Consider the following 15,803-nt stretch of genomic DNA (forward strand, 5'->3'; position numbering starts at 1 on the left):
TTGTAGGAATGCTTCAGAATTGGGGAAGTTGCCATGGATGCCAGTGTTACACAATAAAAGGCGCTTAGCTACGAATTTGCTAAGGACGCTCTAGCTGCACTGCTGTTCATTCAGAGATTTTTCTTATGTTCTACCACTCAGCCTCCATGCTTTCATTTCTGATAATATTTTGTCTGCTAAAATTACTATTTTAACTTCATTTTAAACTTTTACAGACTTCAGCATTTTGTAATTTATCAATAAAATTGACTAACTATAAAATTTTTCTTCAGATGGTAGTACATTCTAATTTGGAGCATATATTTGGCAGCTTTCCAAGTTTTGTTTTATGATTTACTCTTATCATCCATTCTGAAATCAGTTTCTATCTAATTATAGCTCTATTCAATCTTTTGAAAGTTTATTTTTCACTTGGTTAGATTATAATAAATTTAGTTTAATCCTTTATCCAAGTGTGAGCAACACAAGATGCACCTTGTGTTGCTCACAAGGTGCAAACCTTACCCCAGGACTGGGGTAAGGTGGTACAACCCCGGGCAACTAGTTGCCCGGCGTTGTACCACCAAAGAGACTTGTACCCGGGGTTGTATCGGTTCCCACTGAAGAGACCTCAATAAAGGTCGAAACTAGTCTGGGTAGAGGCCCTTCCCTTAATGCATAACATGATACATATCTGCAAGGAGATGTGTTTTGCAATATGGGAGATACTTAGATAGGAGTGATGTCAGCTTGCTCCACCTTGCAACGAGTTTCCCAGTGTTGTACCACCTTACCCCAGTCCTGAAGATACTTTCAGGCACAAACCTTGTGTTGCTCACACTTGGATAAAGGATTAAACTAAATTTATTTCAATCTTTCATTTGTGAGGATTGTAACTCAATATTGATGCGTGCTTTCATGTTAGATATCTCTGAATAAAGGAGCACGTTTATCAGATCAATTTATTTATAACTTCAATACAAACTGAAAATTTCCATCTGTTTTCTTACCTCTGCTAGTTTTCCTGGCTGACAATATTTCTACATTAAGATGGCTGATTTTCATCCTAATTTTCAAATCTTCAGGTGTCAAGTATTCCCTCATTTATTTGACTTGAAAAACAAGTTTAATTTTCAGAAACTTGAATGGTTGGCTTGCAGAGTTCCTATTCTACTGATAGGCTCCTACCTATAACAGTCAGCCTGCTTTTCCAAGTGGTCAGCATATCTGCTATCCAGCCAAAAGGCTGCAGGCTAGAATCCCGAGTGGGCATGGATGTTTGTGATTGTCTTTGAAAATACTAGTGGTAGTGATGTTCTGTAGTGGCGCTGGTGTAGTTGATGGTAGTTGCGGTTCAATTGTAGATGGTGGATGGAGTCGTGAAGACAGAGTTGTAAAGTAGTTGCCCTCCCTCGATGAGTCATTGGACTCCCTGGAGGTGTTACATAATAATAATAACAACATCCAGACATGCATTTTATACAAAGAATTTCCTCTCATGTAGATGTTGCAGTTATACTGCCAATAACTCAATTACCAGAGCATTGTTCATGATAGAACAGGCTGTTCTATCATTAGAAAGTGTGTGGCTGGTATTTAAGTGGGAGAGACTAGGGTATATCAAAAAAAAAAAAGAAAAGTTGAAAGCTTCAATAATATGGATAAAAAAATGCCCCAAAGCTTCTCAACATTTTATTATGGTGACTAAAGCTAGAATGACTCGTGCATTTACACTACGTAACAAAATTAACAGAATAAAATGTTTTTCAAGATTTTTAAGTGTTTCAGAAGGAATATTTGATTTGATAATTACATTCTGAGTATCTAATAAAAATTGATTTACCACTCAACAGGTCTGCACACAATGCAAATTATTACAAGAACTAGTCATGGTAACTCAAACGATGCAACCAGAACACTAACTGGCTCTAACAGCATGATGAACCCTAATGTCCTGTCACTGCCCCTTGAAGTTGCTGTGGCCACAGGTGAAAACATTTCCAATTGGTCCGTGTTTAAGAAAGCTCAATTCAAGTGGACTCTATGCAAGGAAGCCAGCAGATTGTATTGTATCCCATGAACATGTGAACTCTGACAAATACAATAGTTCTATTCCATGATGAATCCATTTTAGCCTACAAATGGATTCTAGATGCTGTTTAATCCAGAGGCAGATCAAGTGGGAATCTGGCAGCCACAGGACCCCAAGCTCAAATGGGGCTGTATTTTATGCCTGATGTTATTATAAAGAAAAATTTATTGCAATGTTTTGAAATAAAAATATTAAATCACATACTATGTGTTTAATTTTTTGTTATAGTGAAGCCCTAGTTCTCTTTGTAGTATGTATGTGTATATATATATATATATATATATATATATATATATATATACACACACACACACACACACTTTTTTTAGGGCCTCCAGCCAGCTTAATCTGCAACTGGTTTAATCTGCTGTTGCATTATCTCAAGAACTTTTCAAGTCCTACTGGTGTTTTTTTAAACAAATTAAAATTAGATAATATATTAAGAAACCTTTTAAGGGCAGGATATATGAAGAACAATACTTTCCCATAATGAGGATAACTTGTTCATCCTTTCAATTTAAACTGGGGCTTTAAGGTGAGATTCCATAAAAGCAATCTTTTTAGCTAGAACAATTATTCAACAAAATCTGTGAAATCTTACTTTGTCACTGCAACAATATATGAATAGAAATATGGAAAGTTGTTCTTTGAACATACTGTCCTTCAACAATTTTTTATGCACACTTTTAGAGTTATAAAAAACATTATTAGTACTTGAAAAGTACTTGAGACTCTCTGTCATTGAATCCAACAATGAGAACGTGTCAGTTACATTTATGTGTAGCTTACATGCTCTTTGAATTAAAAAAAATTTTTTTTTTTTTTAAATTTTATACCAAGGATGGCCTTGATATGTGGGCAAAAATTCTATGAAATAAAAAAATCTTCATGTACGTTTCTTATTGTGCTAAAATAAAAATTTACAATGCCATTATGATCTAATGTATGAACAGTGTCAACCGCAGCTGTACATACAATAGATATTTAAGATTTTTTTTTTTTTTAATTTCTATTTTGATTATACCACTTCCCTTACTTTCTGGTAGTTTAACTATACCCAAGTATCCAAGATTTAATTTCAAGTATGCATCCATTCCACAAAAATATCAGCATTAGTAATAACCAAAACTAATAAGAATCCAAGCATCAACACTATTACCTAAACTGAATCTTAAGTCTTGAAAGTGTACATTTATATAAATGATAATATATTTTCATTCATTTACTATTATTCAAAAAACAAATAGGTTTCTAAATAATCAAGAACTTTAATGTGGAATTCTTTATTGATAACCTTCCCTATTTCTGTACATGTGGTCCATTTTGTATCAATAAATAAATATACATTACAGCAAATGGACATATAGTTACAATAAAAGAGTAATTGCATTAATTTCCACAATACATATCCTGATTCTCTCATGTAGCTGCTTCCACATTTGAAAATGGATGTATTAAATACAATCTTTAAATATTTGTCTAACTACATACAAAACAATAACAAGTATACAGAGTAACATATTACACAAAACATACTGCTAACAATTAATGTCCATTTTGGACAAAAATAATTTATAAAACAAACTTTCTAATATTTATAAAATACTGTTGAACTGTGGCAGTAAATGAAAACATGCAAACAAATTGTGCAAACAAACAAATAAAAAATAAATAAAACACTTTATATTAATTTACTGGATGGAATACTCAACTAGTGAATCAATTTTAGCTTTACAAGTCTAAAAATGTAGCAAAAAATGTAGCAAAATGCACATTCTAATGAATAAATTAACTGTTTAAAAATGTGTTTTTAGCATATATTACATGCATTGTACATGATCTTTGTTCTTATTTATATGCACACTTCTTAAAATTGGGCTTTTTCCCCCCCTTAAAGGAATGGTGTGATATAGCTGCACACAGATTTTTTTTCTTTTGATTCTTGCAATCAGAAACAAGCATCATCATCTCTCTCTCTACCTTCCAGTTTTCTGCTGTTACTGAAGGTCTTCTTTTACAGGTGACATGACAACAGAATTCTGTAACTTATGCTTTCATATTACATCTCACCAATTACTTTATATGTGCTCAGTTGTGCAATTTTTCAAAATGCATTTAAAACACTTGATTTACAGATTCTGAAAAACATAAAATGCCAAGTAATAATATATCTTAAAAATCATTAATTTTTTCTTCTTTGCTTCAATCTTCTTCACATGGGAATTTTAACTTTAACAGTTTTCATGATGTTTCTATCTATATTCAGGACCACCAAATTAACATCTGCTATGCTTCAAACCACCATGTAATATCTTGATTTCAAGAAAATGCACAAACACATACATATATTACATGTATATATATTATATATACATAAATCCACACACACATCTGATCTCATTCTCTTTCCCACCCTCAACCCCTCATTCTTACTATATACACAAACATGCATACCTACACACACACAAAAAGGACTCTAGAAAACTCTTCATTATCCTACTCTGTACAAATAATTTTTAACTTTGCAAGAGAAGATGTGATGCATATCACCATATTATGTATATCAGAAAAAATAATTTTCCAGTCTACTCTAAAAATTCATACTACTTTTTTTTTCTGTCCAATAAAACTTTTTTCTTATTTATAGTCCAATGTTTCTTTAGTTTTAAGCATAAGTTTTAGTGAACATCTGATAAGCATTCTAGATGCTAGTACTTTTCTATCCAAACTAGTCGCAGATTATTACTCAAGGCCACACAATGCAATCATATGTCTAACAACATTGCAAAACAGTTGTTTATAGCTTCCTGAAGGCAGTTTCTTATAACTTTAAATCGATCAACTATCCATGTCATTTAAAGGTTTGCTTTGTTTGGGAAGTGTAGGAAAATTTTGTACCATAAAATGTTAAAAGTCATATATAGGAGGCAAAACTACAGATTCATATGGCACAGCTGCCACATTTTGGAGGGGCAGTAAGTTAAACATTGCAGTAACAAACAATTGGTACCAAACTTTACGTGACAACATAATGGCACACCAAGAAAACAAGACACATCAAAACTTCAAAACTTGGTTATTGGTGGTAACAGATGTTGCTGCATCAGCTGTCAGCAATTACTGGAATTCATCATCAGAACTTAACAAAGTGGACTTTTCATTATAGTTGTGACTAATGGTAGAGATCTGTCTATGCTGAGGATTGGTTCTTCTGTGACTGTGGTTGTCATCTTCTAGACTTGCAGTTCGGATGGCATGCATGGTTCCCCAGTGATTTGTTGGTGCTGCTGGTGCAGTATATTGTGTATATTGCTGATACTGAGGATGAAAATTGTGTATGGCATCATTCATGATATCTTTTGGATTCATAGTTTCCTGAAAAAAAAAAAAACAATCACAATTCAGTATACATATAAAGTGTCCTACTAAATATATATATATATATATATATATATAAAACAGTGACAATGTTTGACAAATGAAAACTGATAAAATTAATAGAGATGCTCTTAGATGATAGAAATACAAGATCTGGTAATGTTGGAGTCTTGACAAGTAACAGACTGATTTGGAGGAAAATTGTAGATAGGAAGTTAGTAATGATGTAAATTTTTCATGTAGTACTATCATATCCTGTACACCCCCTTGAGGGCACATGGCAGGAATTTGATGATGATGATGCTCTTGAAGAAAAACATTTAGAAATTAAGGAAATTATCGTTAATAAATGCAGAACAGACAAATGCAATGATACATGCATTACCTGAACATTAAGTAAGTCATGTAATAAAATTACAACTTTTCAAAGCTGTATAATCCCCCCCCCCCCTTTGTTCCATGATTTGCCACCAGAGATGCGATGTGATGTTCCAGGCTGTGTTTTCATTTGTTTCTTGTATAACTATTTATAGTTTACTCTCCCTATAGCAAACACCACGATAACAAATTACTGAAAAGTCCTGGCCAAGGTCCAAGAGACACAATGTTATGCTAAAAGCAATTCACCATAGTGAGAGCAAACTGTACAACCAAAGTGATAAATACAACTAATTTAACTGAATTTTTAACTTGTAACTTGCAATAGTCACAAGTGCTCCAGTTATGGTTAACATAATTATATGTTTCAGATGGTGTCTTAATTATATAGATGAGATCTTTGATAAGACCCCATCTTGACTACTGTGCCCAGATCTGGGTGCCAGGGTTTCTTCTTGATGGTGAGGAGGTGGAGAGGATCCAGAGGTGAGTGACCAAGATGACAGCTGGTCTATGGAATGAACCTTATGAGAACAGGTTGAAGATCTGTGGATCACACAAATTGGTTGATAGGCAGAAAAGGGTGATATGATTGAGACATTCAAATTAATGAAGGATTTTTACAAGATTAATTCATAGGAAAATTTTCAGAACAGGTCTGGTGGTGTAAGAACTAGGGGACAGCCATGGAAACTGAGCAAGAGTGTTAGAACTAGGTTTTTTTTTTTACTTGGAGAGTGGTGAATGAGCGGAATAAGCTGCCAGAGTTTGTTGTGAGTGCTATGACTGTAAATGAATTCAAAGCAAAGTATGATAGATACTGTGAATGCTGAACAGTTGTTCTTGACATGATGTTTAGGGCCTCCCTCGATGGGTCTAAGGACTCCTTGGAGTTGCCCATAATAATAATAATGGTTAAACTATATTTAACTATTTAAATTTGAACTATAATTATGTTCAAAGGTATGAAGCCTGATGTGAAATATTTTCTATTTCATTTAATGCTTATATTGTATGATTTTTACATGTGAATAAAAGCTGGTGAATATAGTATTTTACAAAAATTCTGCTTTATATATAACTATATACTCTAAAATCCTCAGAAAATAGCTGAGTGACATGTTCATGTCTGGATGAACAAAACTTTGAGAGCTACACAGAAAAGGAAAATTTATGAAATCAATATGGGAAGAAATGTGATGACCAGGTTCAAGAGAAGCCTGAAGAACAACCATGGTTAGATTAGGCAAAAAATTATGTAAAGATGTTGGCTGAACATGTTAATGGAAATTGGAGAAAATTTTTTCACTATGTGGAGAATAAAAGAAAGACTATCGTTCCATGGCCAGTAATCTTGGAAAAACTGAGTTAAGTAATTAAGTAATAAGTCTCTTTGGAATATACACCTTACCAAAGAGACTAATTAATCTCTTTCACAGCAGTTGGACTGCATGGGTGCAATGCTAGAACCTGGATGTCTGAGACTCAGCAAGACCATGATCCCTAACAAGTGAAAAGAGGACAATATAATTCCATTATGCAATGATGGAGTAGAACTAATGCAGTCAATTATAGACCACACTATCTGTTAAAGTATTGGAGAGGGTGGTGTTAGGAAATGCATTCAAAGTTGGGTGGATAGCAATTTGAACCTTTATAGAAGGACAGCACTGCTACAGGTAGGTCTGTTTCAGCAGTCTACTCTTGTTTTTTCAATAGTGATGACAGTATGAGACAAAAGGACTCATTACAGGAGAGCATTCCACACAACTCACCATCTTGCACTACTTAATCCTCCATGATATTTCTGTATTTTGCCAAAACATATGGTAGGATTTCAAACAGGAGGTTATTATACAAGCTGAAGGGAATGGGTATGCAAAATAGGTTTTTGACATGCATCGTTGTCTGATGCTTGTCACTCAGCCCTTTCCTATCCATGTCAAAAACCTATTTTGCATACCCATTCCCTTCAGCTTGTAAAATAACCTCCTGTTTTTAGGTACTTTGTTTAAGCTAGGATTACTGATGTTTAACTCCTATATTAATGATACTTCTGGGGATAATCTAGAGGGGAATATCCAATTATATGCTGATGATACAAGGTGGATTTTGTGATAAAGAACATTATCTGATACAGAATCTTTGCAGACTGACTTACCTGATTCACTGAACAGATTGATTCTAGGAATCAATCTGTTCAGTGAATGCTAATGAGTGTCAGTTTAATGTTACTAAGTGAAGGGCTATGCATTTTGGATTGAGGACATTTCACAGTACCTATTTATTATATTAAGGGGAATTTGCTGCAAGTACTTAATGAAACTAGAGACCTAAGGGTTAAGCAGACAGTGAAGAGTCACTGTTATCAGTGTTAAGTTATCGCACTGAACAATTGCAAGGTTGAAGAGAACACTTACTTGTAAGAATAAGAAAGTTAATCACCCACTTTACAACACCTTTGACATCTGGACTACTATGCTGTGGATTTTGCACATGAAGACGAAATGAAAGGTGTTGCCTAATGAAGCTATTGTGGCTATCAGAAATGCAGGGGTTTCATTCCACAAAACAGGCAAATCAGCCAGAACAACATATGCAATTTTAAGACATGGTAGACAGTGTAGATAGGATTAAATGCCCTATCATAAGCAGTAAAATTTGTTTCTAAGAAGCCAAATTACTTGGCTGACTGTGAGAGGCCAACGAGTCTAACATGAAAGGGAAGATAGGATGGAATAAAGGGATGACGTTTTCAAAGTTTAAGAAACAGAAAAGAGGAGGAGAAGGAGATAAGATAGAAACATAATAGTTAGTAAGACATTCTTACAGCAAAGAAACAACAGAAATTCTGCAGCTCCTAGAAGGAGATATGAGAACGTAGGTCATCACTGGAAGATAAGCAATGGTGTGGTGAGGAAACATATAAGGTCCAGTTCTTCTCATGGCATGTAGCCAACAAATGGAATATGCTGCCAGGGGACATTGTCAATGTAAAAAAAAGTTGCATTTACTTGCCCTGATAATGTTAATGGCATGAACCAGTACAGTGCAGTAACCGGAAGAAACAGAACTATGAAAAAACAGAACAGTGAGGAAAAACAACAGTGACTAAACAGGACTATGACAAAACAGAACAGGGGAAAAAATAAAACATTTATTTGTGTCTTATCTTGATATGTCGTGTCTATTTATTAATGAAATATCTATATAAAACAAAATATAAAAGAAATATATATAAAAAAAATTTAATCACTGCAGGTTACCCATTCGGTGTAAAAACCTCAATTTATCTTCTTGATTTTGATATTCCTACACAACTATTGCCACTTGATTACTAAAGGTCTCATACCTCTTTTTTCTGGGCGACCTGTATGGGCATTGGCTAATAATAATAATCGCTGGAAAGCTATATCTCGTCTGATAGGTTCCAAATGCTTGGGTGACTACAATGAAACAATGAGTTTAAGGCGTTGTGAAAACCTTCACAACAATTTGTAGTCTTAGGACATCTCTCAGCAGCAGCCTCAAAATGATTCCATATCCTAATTGGAAAGAGAGGTGATCTTCCTGCAACTCCTTCAAATGTAGGTTGAGAAGAAATATGTGAGAACTTCATTGTAGTTATCCTCATCTGGAAATGTGGCAGCTAGTTGGTCAAAGACAGTTCTTACATCTGTTAATGGCACAAAGGAGAGAGCAGGTAGGGACTTCAGTTTCAACTTCATGTCAATATCACTCATACACTTCCTTTAAGCCAACACTGTTGATCTTCCTAATAACATTCTGGCAAAGGTGAAAGTAGCACCCTTTTACTTCTGCTCGTGGAAAAGCAACTTGAGTAGCACACATACATGCTTTTTCAAAGTCCAGCAGAATCTTTTGGGGTGTTATATTGGGCACCAATTGTTGTAATATGGTAAACATTCTGTTGTATGTATCCATATTCTTTTTTGCAAAAGAAAATAAATACATGGAGGATATGAATTGCCAATCTTAGCATGCCATGTGTACCATTGAAAAAACATGCTAGGTGCTTTATCAAATGTTCCATCTCCATAAATGACATCCTTGTCTAATTCTGAGAGCAGATCATCATTCCCAATTGCCAATATTCTTTCTGGGTCATCAGCTCCCGTATCATACAAAATGAGGTCAGCATACTTCTCTGGGATAGGAAAATCAGTTCTTAAGAAGTACCCCTGTAATTACTTAGTATTCTTGGAAATGTAGGTACACAGTTTATTTGTATTTTTGCTACAAATAAACTGTGTTCCGTACATCCGGATAAGTTTTGACAAAACCGATAAGGAGCCACGGGGGGGTCTGTGAAGGACTTGCTCATTTAAATGTTGTAGAACTATACATTGATGTTTTTACGCCGAATGGACAACCTGCAGTGATTAAAAATCTATACAACATATAGAGATACGACAAGACAATAATAAATAATAATAAATGTTTTATTTTTCCCCTGTTCTGATTTGTCACAGTTCTGTTTCTTCATATTCTGTTCTTTCATGGAACCTACAATGCTGTTCATACCAGTATTGTACCCCCCTCCCAAAAAAAAAAAAAAAAAAAAAAAAAAAAAAAAAAAAAAAAAAAAAAAAAAAAAATGCAAGAAGCTGCTACTTGTTGAAAATTTAGGATAAATGTTCCTACTATTTGTAAGCATGCTTATGATTTGCACTATAAATGAGAGTAAGAATGACAAACTTAAATACACCTTATAAGAACTGACATGACACCTAACAAGTGAAAGCTCCCAACCCATTATAAGGTATATTCATGTTAACCCCCCCAACCGGCCACGACGTCTATAGACGTCGAGATAAATCTGGATACGAAGCTCTAAAACCCATTGAATAACATGGATAAGAAGTGCAATTTGGTGTCACTATTTCATCCACATTGGCCGGTAAGGAGGTTAATTTATAAATGTACATAATTGATAAGCATAAATGTACAAGATACATTTATGCTTATCAATCTTACAGTTATCAGACTTCGCTGATGTTTCAGTGATTTTTCATATGTAAAAAGTTTTCATGCAGTTAAGGAGAAGAAAATGGTCCTGAAAGATTAAAACAGATGAGATTCTGCTAAATGACAAGAACAAAAAATATGTTATATTCTCAATAGTGATCTAAGGGAAAGGAAGGAGTAGCTATAGCATGCAACCTAAACACAAAGATAAATTTCTTGAATAGTAGTAATTTCATAATCAAAAATTGAACAATGAGATTTATCTGTGCCTACAGAAGGTTTACTAAAGAAGAAGAATAGGAATTTTTCAAGTCATCAGAGAATGTGGCTGACAAAAAAAAGGAGGTATTAATTGTGTATCATATTCAAAAGTAAATATGTAGAAAAGTTTTAAAAAAAAAAAAATCAACACTGAGCAACTTTCAACATGAAAATGAACTGGAGATGCAAACCTAGAGGTTATTCAAGGATAACATTTCTATTCCATGGATACCAACTCAGGACAAAATCTGCAAACATTCTTTGATTCAGCCAGGGAGATATGTGGGGAAGTTGTTTTGTCAAGGAGAGAACAATTAAAGAAGTTAAAGAGGCAGTCCTGGAAAATAAGAAAGCATACTAAAAATTGCTAGCAAGTAAGTCACGTGTCCTGAGCATACAGATAAAAATGTTAGAAAGCTAAATTAAGTGAAAAAGTAGCTAAAGATAAGTCATGGTAAGACTTTCATAAGAATGTAGAAGAAAAATATCATTAAAGATGCCAAAATGTTCTGGAGGCTAATGAAAAAGTTTAGAAAAGGAGAAAAGAATGCTCTTAAAGGAATCAGAGATGATAAAGATAACAAAAAGTAAAGATATTCTAGATAACTGGTAATTACTTTGAAAGACTGCTAAAATGACATAAGCAGTGACAGAATAGTGTTAAAAATATTCAAGAGGTATGCAATCACAAGTACACATTAGTACCCAAAAATTAAAAAAGGCACCAGAAACCTAAAATGTGGAAAAAGTCAGCTGAAGTAGAAATGCTGAAATATGGAGGACATCTGCACTGTGAATGGCGAACCTACAGAAGTAAAATATTTCAGCCATTTAGGTACAATTTTTAGTGAAGATGATTATTAAATACTTAAGGAATTGACAGCATATACTAGAATATAAATTAAATCAAAAATTTAATGTATACTTTCCAATATTTCGGTAACGTCATGTTGCCATCTTCATGGGAACTTAAGATAAAGACATGTGCACGCAAGTACTACACAACAGCAAATGAGAAACGAAGCGAGGACGCTACCGTTTTCCTAAAGTCCTGATGGTGCCCTCTAGCAGGCTATATTAGGTGTTCTTGGCCTTTGGACCAAGTTCTCCTGATGTATGTTTCCCAAATTTGGGGCAGTCTCATGCATCCAAATTTGTTGAGGTTTGGCATGTTCCTAAGGGCTGAGATTGATTCCACGAATAGTCTTTCATATTTGAACTTGCTATGGTGTATTACTGTGGCTTTCTTCCACCTTATTCTGTGACGAGTATCCAGAGCATGGTCTGCAAGCCCAGAGTGACTGTACTGGTGAAATCGGATGTAGTCTTTGTGTTCTGAGATTCTGATATTTGCTGTCCTGTCTGTTTGGCCAAAATAGGACAATTTATAGCTACAAGGGACATGGTATACACCGGGTAAGTAGGGAAAGTGGTTGGTCTTTAGTGGAGCAGATAAGGGATGCCAATTTTCTATGTGGTCTGTAACAAGAGGTCAAGTCATATTTTTTTAGGATTTTGTTGATTTTTTCCAAGGCGCCGGTATTAGGTATTTAATAATCATGTTTAACCAGCGTATAAGTCTTTCTACAAGAATTAGTGAAGATGGTATGGTGAGGGCAACCAACTGATTAAATTTATATGGAATAAGATAAAAATTGGCCTAAACACTAAATTAGTAGTATATAAGACAGCACTGTAACCAATTTTAACCCATGGATCTGAGACATCCATTGTCTCAGATCCATGGGTTAAAATTGGTGGAAATGGCAGAAATTAAGATATCAAAAAGGAACTTGACAATGTTAGGCATTCCATAATGTGTGGGCAGAACTCATCTGTGGTGATATGGTCACCTAAAAAAATAAGAAAAAAGATTAGCAAAAAAAAAAAAAAGAGGTTTTGATGAGACAGGAAAAAGACCCAAAGGCAAATGAAGATCTGATAGTTCTGTATATCTGAAAAATAACAGACTAAGGTTGGAGGAAAATTGCTGACAGGAAGTTAGTAATAGTGTAAACTTAATCATGTGATATGACTGTAAAGACACTTAAATTCTTTAAAAACACTTTACATAATTAGTCTATGAAAAAAAAAAAATTGTTACATATATTAAACTGGGTTAAAAGATGTATATAAATGTATATAAAGTGCATCTGTGTAATTTATTATAACTATAATGATACAATCTCCATACACAATCCACTCTGAATACCGTAAATTTTCATGACATTTATACAGTTAACTACAAAAGGAGACAGATTCTCCACACCACCAACCTCAATGGCTAAGTGGTTTAAGATACAGCAATTTCCTATATTGTTTATATTACAGCTTAGGTAATTCTTGTTCTTCAAGCAGCATTTCCTCTTTAACTGATCAGTATTTATATAAACATTTGCAAAATATTTATTGTATTCTTCTGCAACCAAGTCTGGTTGTGCATCTGTGTAATTTATTATAACTATAATGATACAATCTCCATACACAATCCACTCTGAATACCGTAAATTTTCATGACATTTATACAGTTAACTACAAAAGGAGACAGATTCTCCACACCACCAACCTCAATGGCTAAGTGGTTTAAGATACAGCAATTTCCTATATTGTTTATATTACAGCTTAGGTAATTCTTGTTCTTCAAGCAGCATTTCCTCTTTAACTGATCAGTATTTATATAAACATTTGCAAAATATTTATTGTATTCTTCTGCAACCAAGTCTGGATCATTCAAAAATGGTCCAGAGGAGCAGAGCTGGACCACATTAAGCTTGATTTGCTTCCATTACACTTACCCCTTGTTACATATCTATAAAAGTTTTTTGAATTAATCTTAGCATTCCTAGCTGGTTGCAATTCAAATTTTATTTAAAAATTTAGTTAATGCTATTTGTTGCTAATAGCAATCATACTTAACAGCTGATACATCAGAACAACATTCCTTCCAGAGCTTTTTCTTAAAGCATAAGAAACATAAAATATACAAGTGAACACAGTGGAAAGATATTTGATAAACTAATTAATTATACAAATATTTTGGTTTGTTTCTTAAACCATCAATATAAACGGAATTGGTAAATTCAAACAACATCGGAATATAGCATCTTTTTCATGTACAGTGAGAGAGAGAGCCAGATAAATATAATACTATTAAGATTGAAATAGGTGTATGAGCATGCAACTATGTTAACAAAAGCATTTGGAAACCTTATGTGTCATGCATTTGGATCTACTAATGCAAATGTTCAGGGAGTGTCTACATAAGTCTAGTAATAAAAGGTGGGATGTGCTGCATGTTTTGCACTCTACTCAATGCCAAAATGCCACATTCACTAGAACTGACAGACCACCAAATGAGATGGTAGTTGGGTGTCATATTAGTGGTCTTTCTTTTCTGTCCATAACATTGCTACCAGTCTCAGTATACCAAACTACACCACTGCTTATGTCATTCGAAGATGGAAAGTTGATGGTGCTACCACAGCAGGAAAACGCTCTGGGAGGCCACCAACACTCACCGACTGAGATCAACAAGCGCTGTCTTGGAATGTTCGAGCATCTTGCATGTCATCAGTAATAGACCTCACAGTCAACCTGGAAAATGCTGCAGATCTGGACATCTGTCAGCACTAGAACTATCTGAAGAGAGATGCAAGCTTTAAGTTATCATGGCAGAGCTGCTGCAAAGTCACACATCCCCCTTCCACCAATGCCAAATAACATTTGGACTGGTGTCTTTCACAACGTTTCCTGGACCATAGATGAATGGATGAAAAGGGTTCTGTGGAGCGATAAATCACTGTCCGAAATGTTTGACTCTGATGGTGATGTTTTTGGATCAGCAGATGATTATCCAGGGAAAAGTTCTGCCACGACTGCATCATTCTGACTGTCATGTTTGGTGGAGGTTTGGTAATAGTATGGGGTATTTCAGTTGGCTGGGGTGTGGTCCATTGGTGGATGTGACTAAAACCATGATATCTGATGACTACCTGGACAACTTCATACTTCAGCAGTGACTTTTGCATGCTTCAGCACAACAATGCTCCATGCCATACCACAATGCACGTCTGAGACTGGTTTCCACAAAACAACATCGAAGTGTTGGACTGGCCAGTTCAGAGTCCAGACCTCAACCAAATCGAACATCTTTGGGACAAATTCGTTCCACACCACAGTAGCTGTCATAAGCATTAGCAATGGGGTAGCTTTACACAAGGAATGGAAGAACATTCCCATTGCAACATATCAGAAATTGGTTGAAAACATGTCCCAAAGGATAGCTGCTGTCATTCTGGAGAGAGGTGGTCCCACTCAGTACCAAAAATGTAATTAAAACACTTTGTTTTTTTACCTAGGTTTAACTAGGTGTCCAAATACTTTTGCCAATATATTTCTACTTTGGGTAGACATGCTCACTCCTGCCTCAGTGAAGAAGATATCACCAAAGAACTACAGTTTCTTCCCAAAACCTTTCAGAAAAACAGCTATCCTATACAGACTGTTCAAAAGCTACTTCTTAATCTACCTGTTCACCATACTGAAGATAGTCCTGATGATGGCTTTATATCTCTACAGTATATCAGCTCCGTTTCATCAAAGTTAGCTAAAATTCTCAAGAAAATTAAAATCTGCACTTCTTTTACTCCTCTTTTCAAACTCTGTTTCTTACTTGGAACACCTAAACCAAAACATGAAAGCCTAAAGTATTCAGGAGTTTGTCTTT

At 34.7% G+C, this 15,803-nt stretch overlaps 1 protein-coding gene across 2 annotated transcripts in view; it reads right to left on the minus strand.

The window, feature by feature from the left end:
* Positions 1–3,344: 3,344 nt before the first annotated feature.
* LOC150098051 (transmembrane protein 184B-like) overlaps positions 3,345–15,803 on the minus strand; it is a 146,492-nt gene continuing 134,033 nt past the window's right edge. For both annotated transcript variants that reach the window (XM_090406121.1, XM_090406119.1), the window contains exon 9: positions 3,345–5,446. In XM_090406121.1, the coding sequence (XP_090262247.1) occupies positions 5,189–5,446 (258 nt within the window). In that variant the 3' untranslated portion in view covers positions 3,345–5,188. The remainder of the gene's footprint in view (positions 5,447–15,803) is intronic.

The sequence above is a fragment of the Typopeltis vanoorti genome, chromosome 16 (assembly GCF_054136105.1).
Source record: "Typopeltis vanoorti isolate ZY-2024b chromosome 16, IOZ_Tvanoo_1.0, whole genome shotgun sequence".
In the NCBI taxonomy this organism is placed as follows: Eukaryota; Metazoa; Arthropoda; class Arachnida; order Uropygi; family Thelyphonidae; genus Typopeltis; species Typopeltis vanoorti.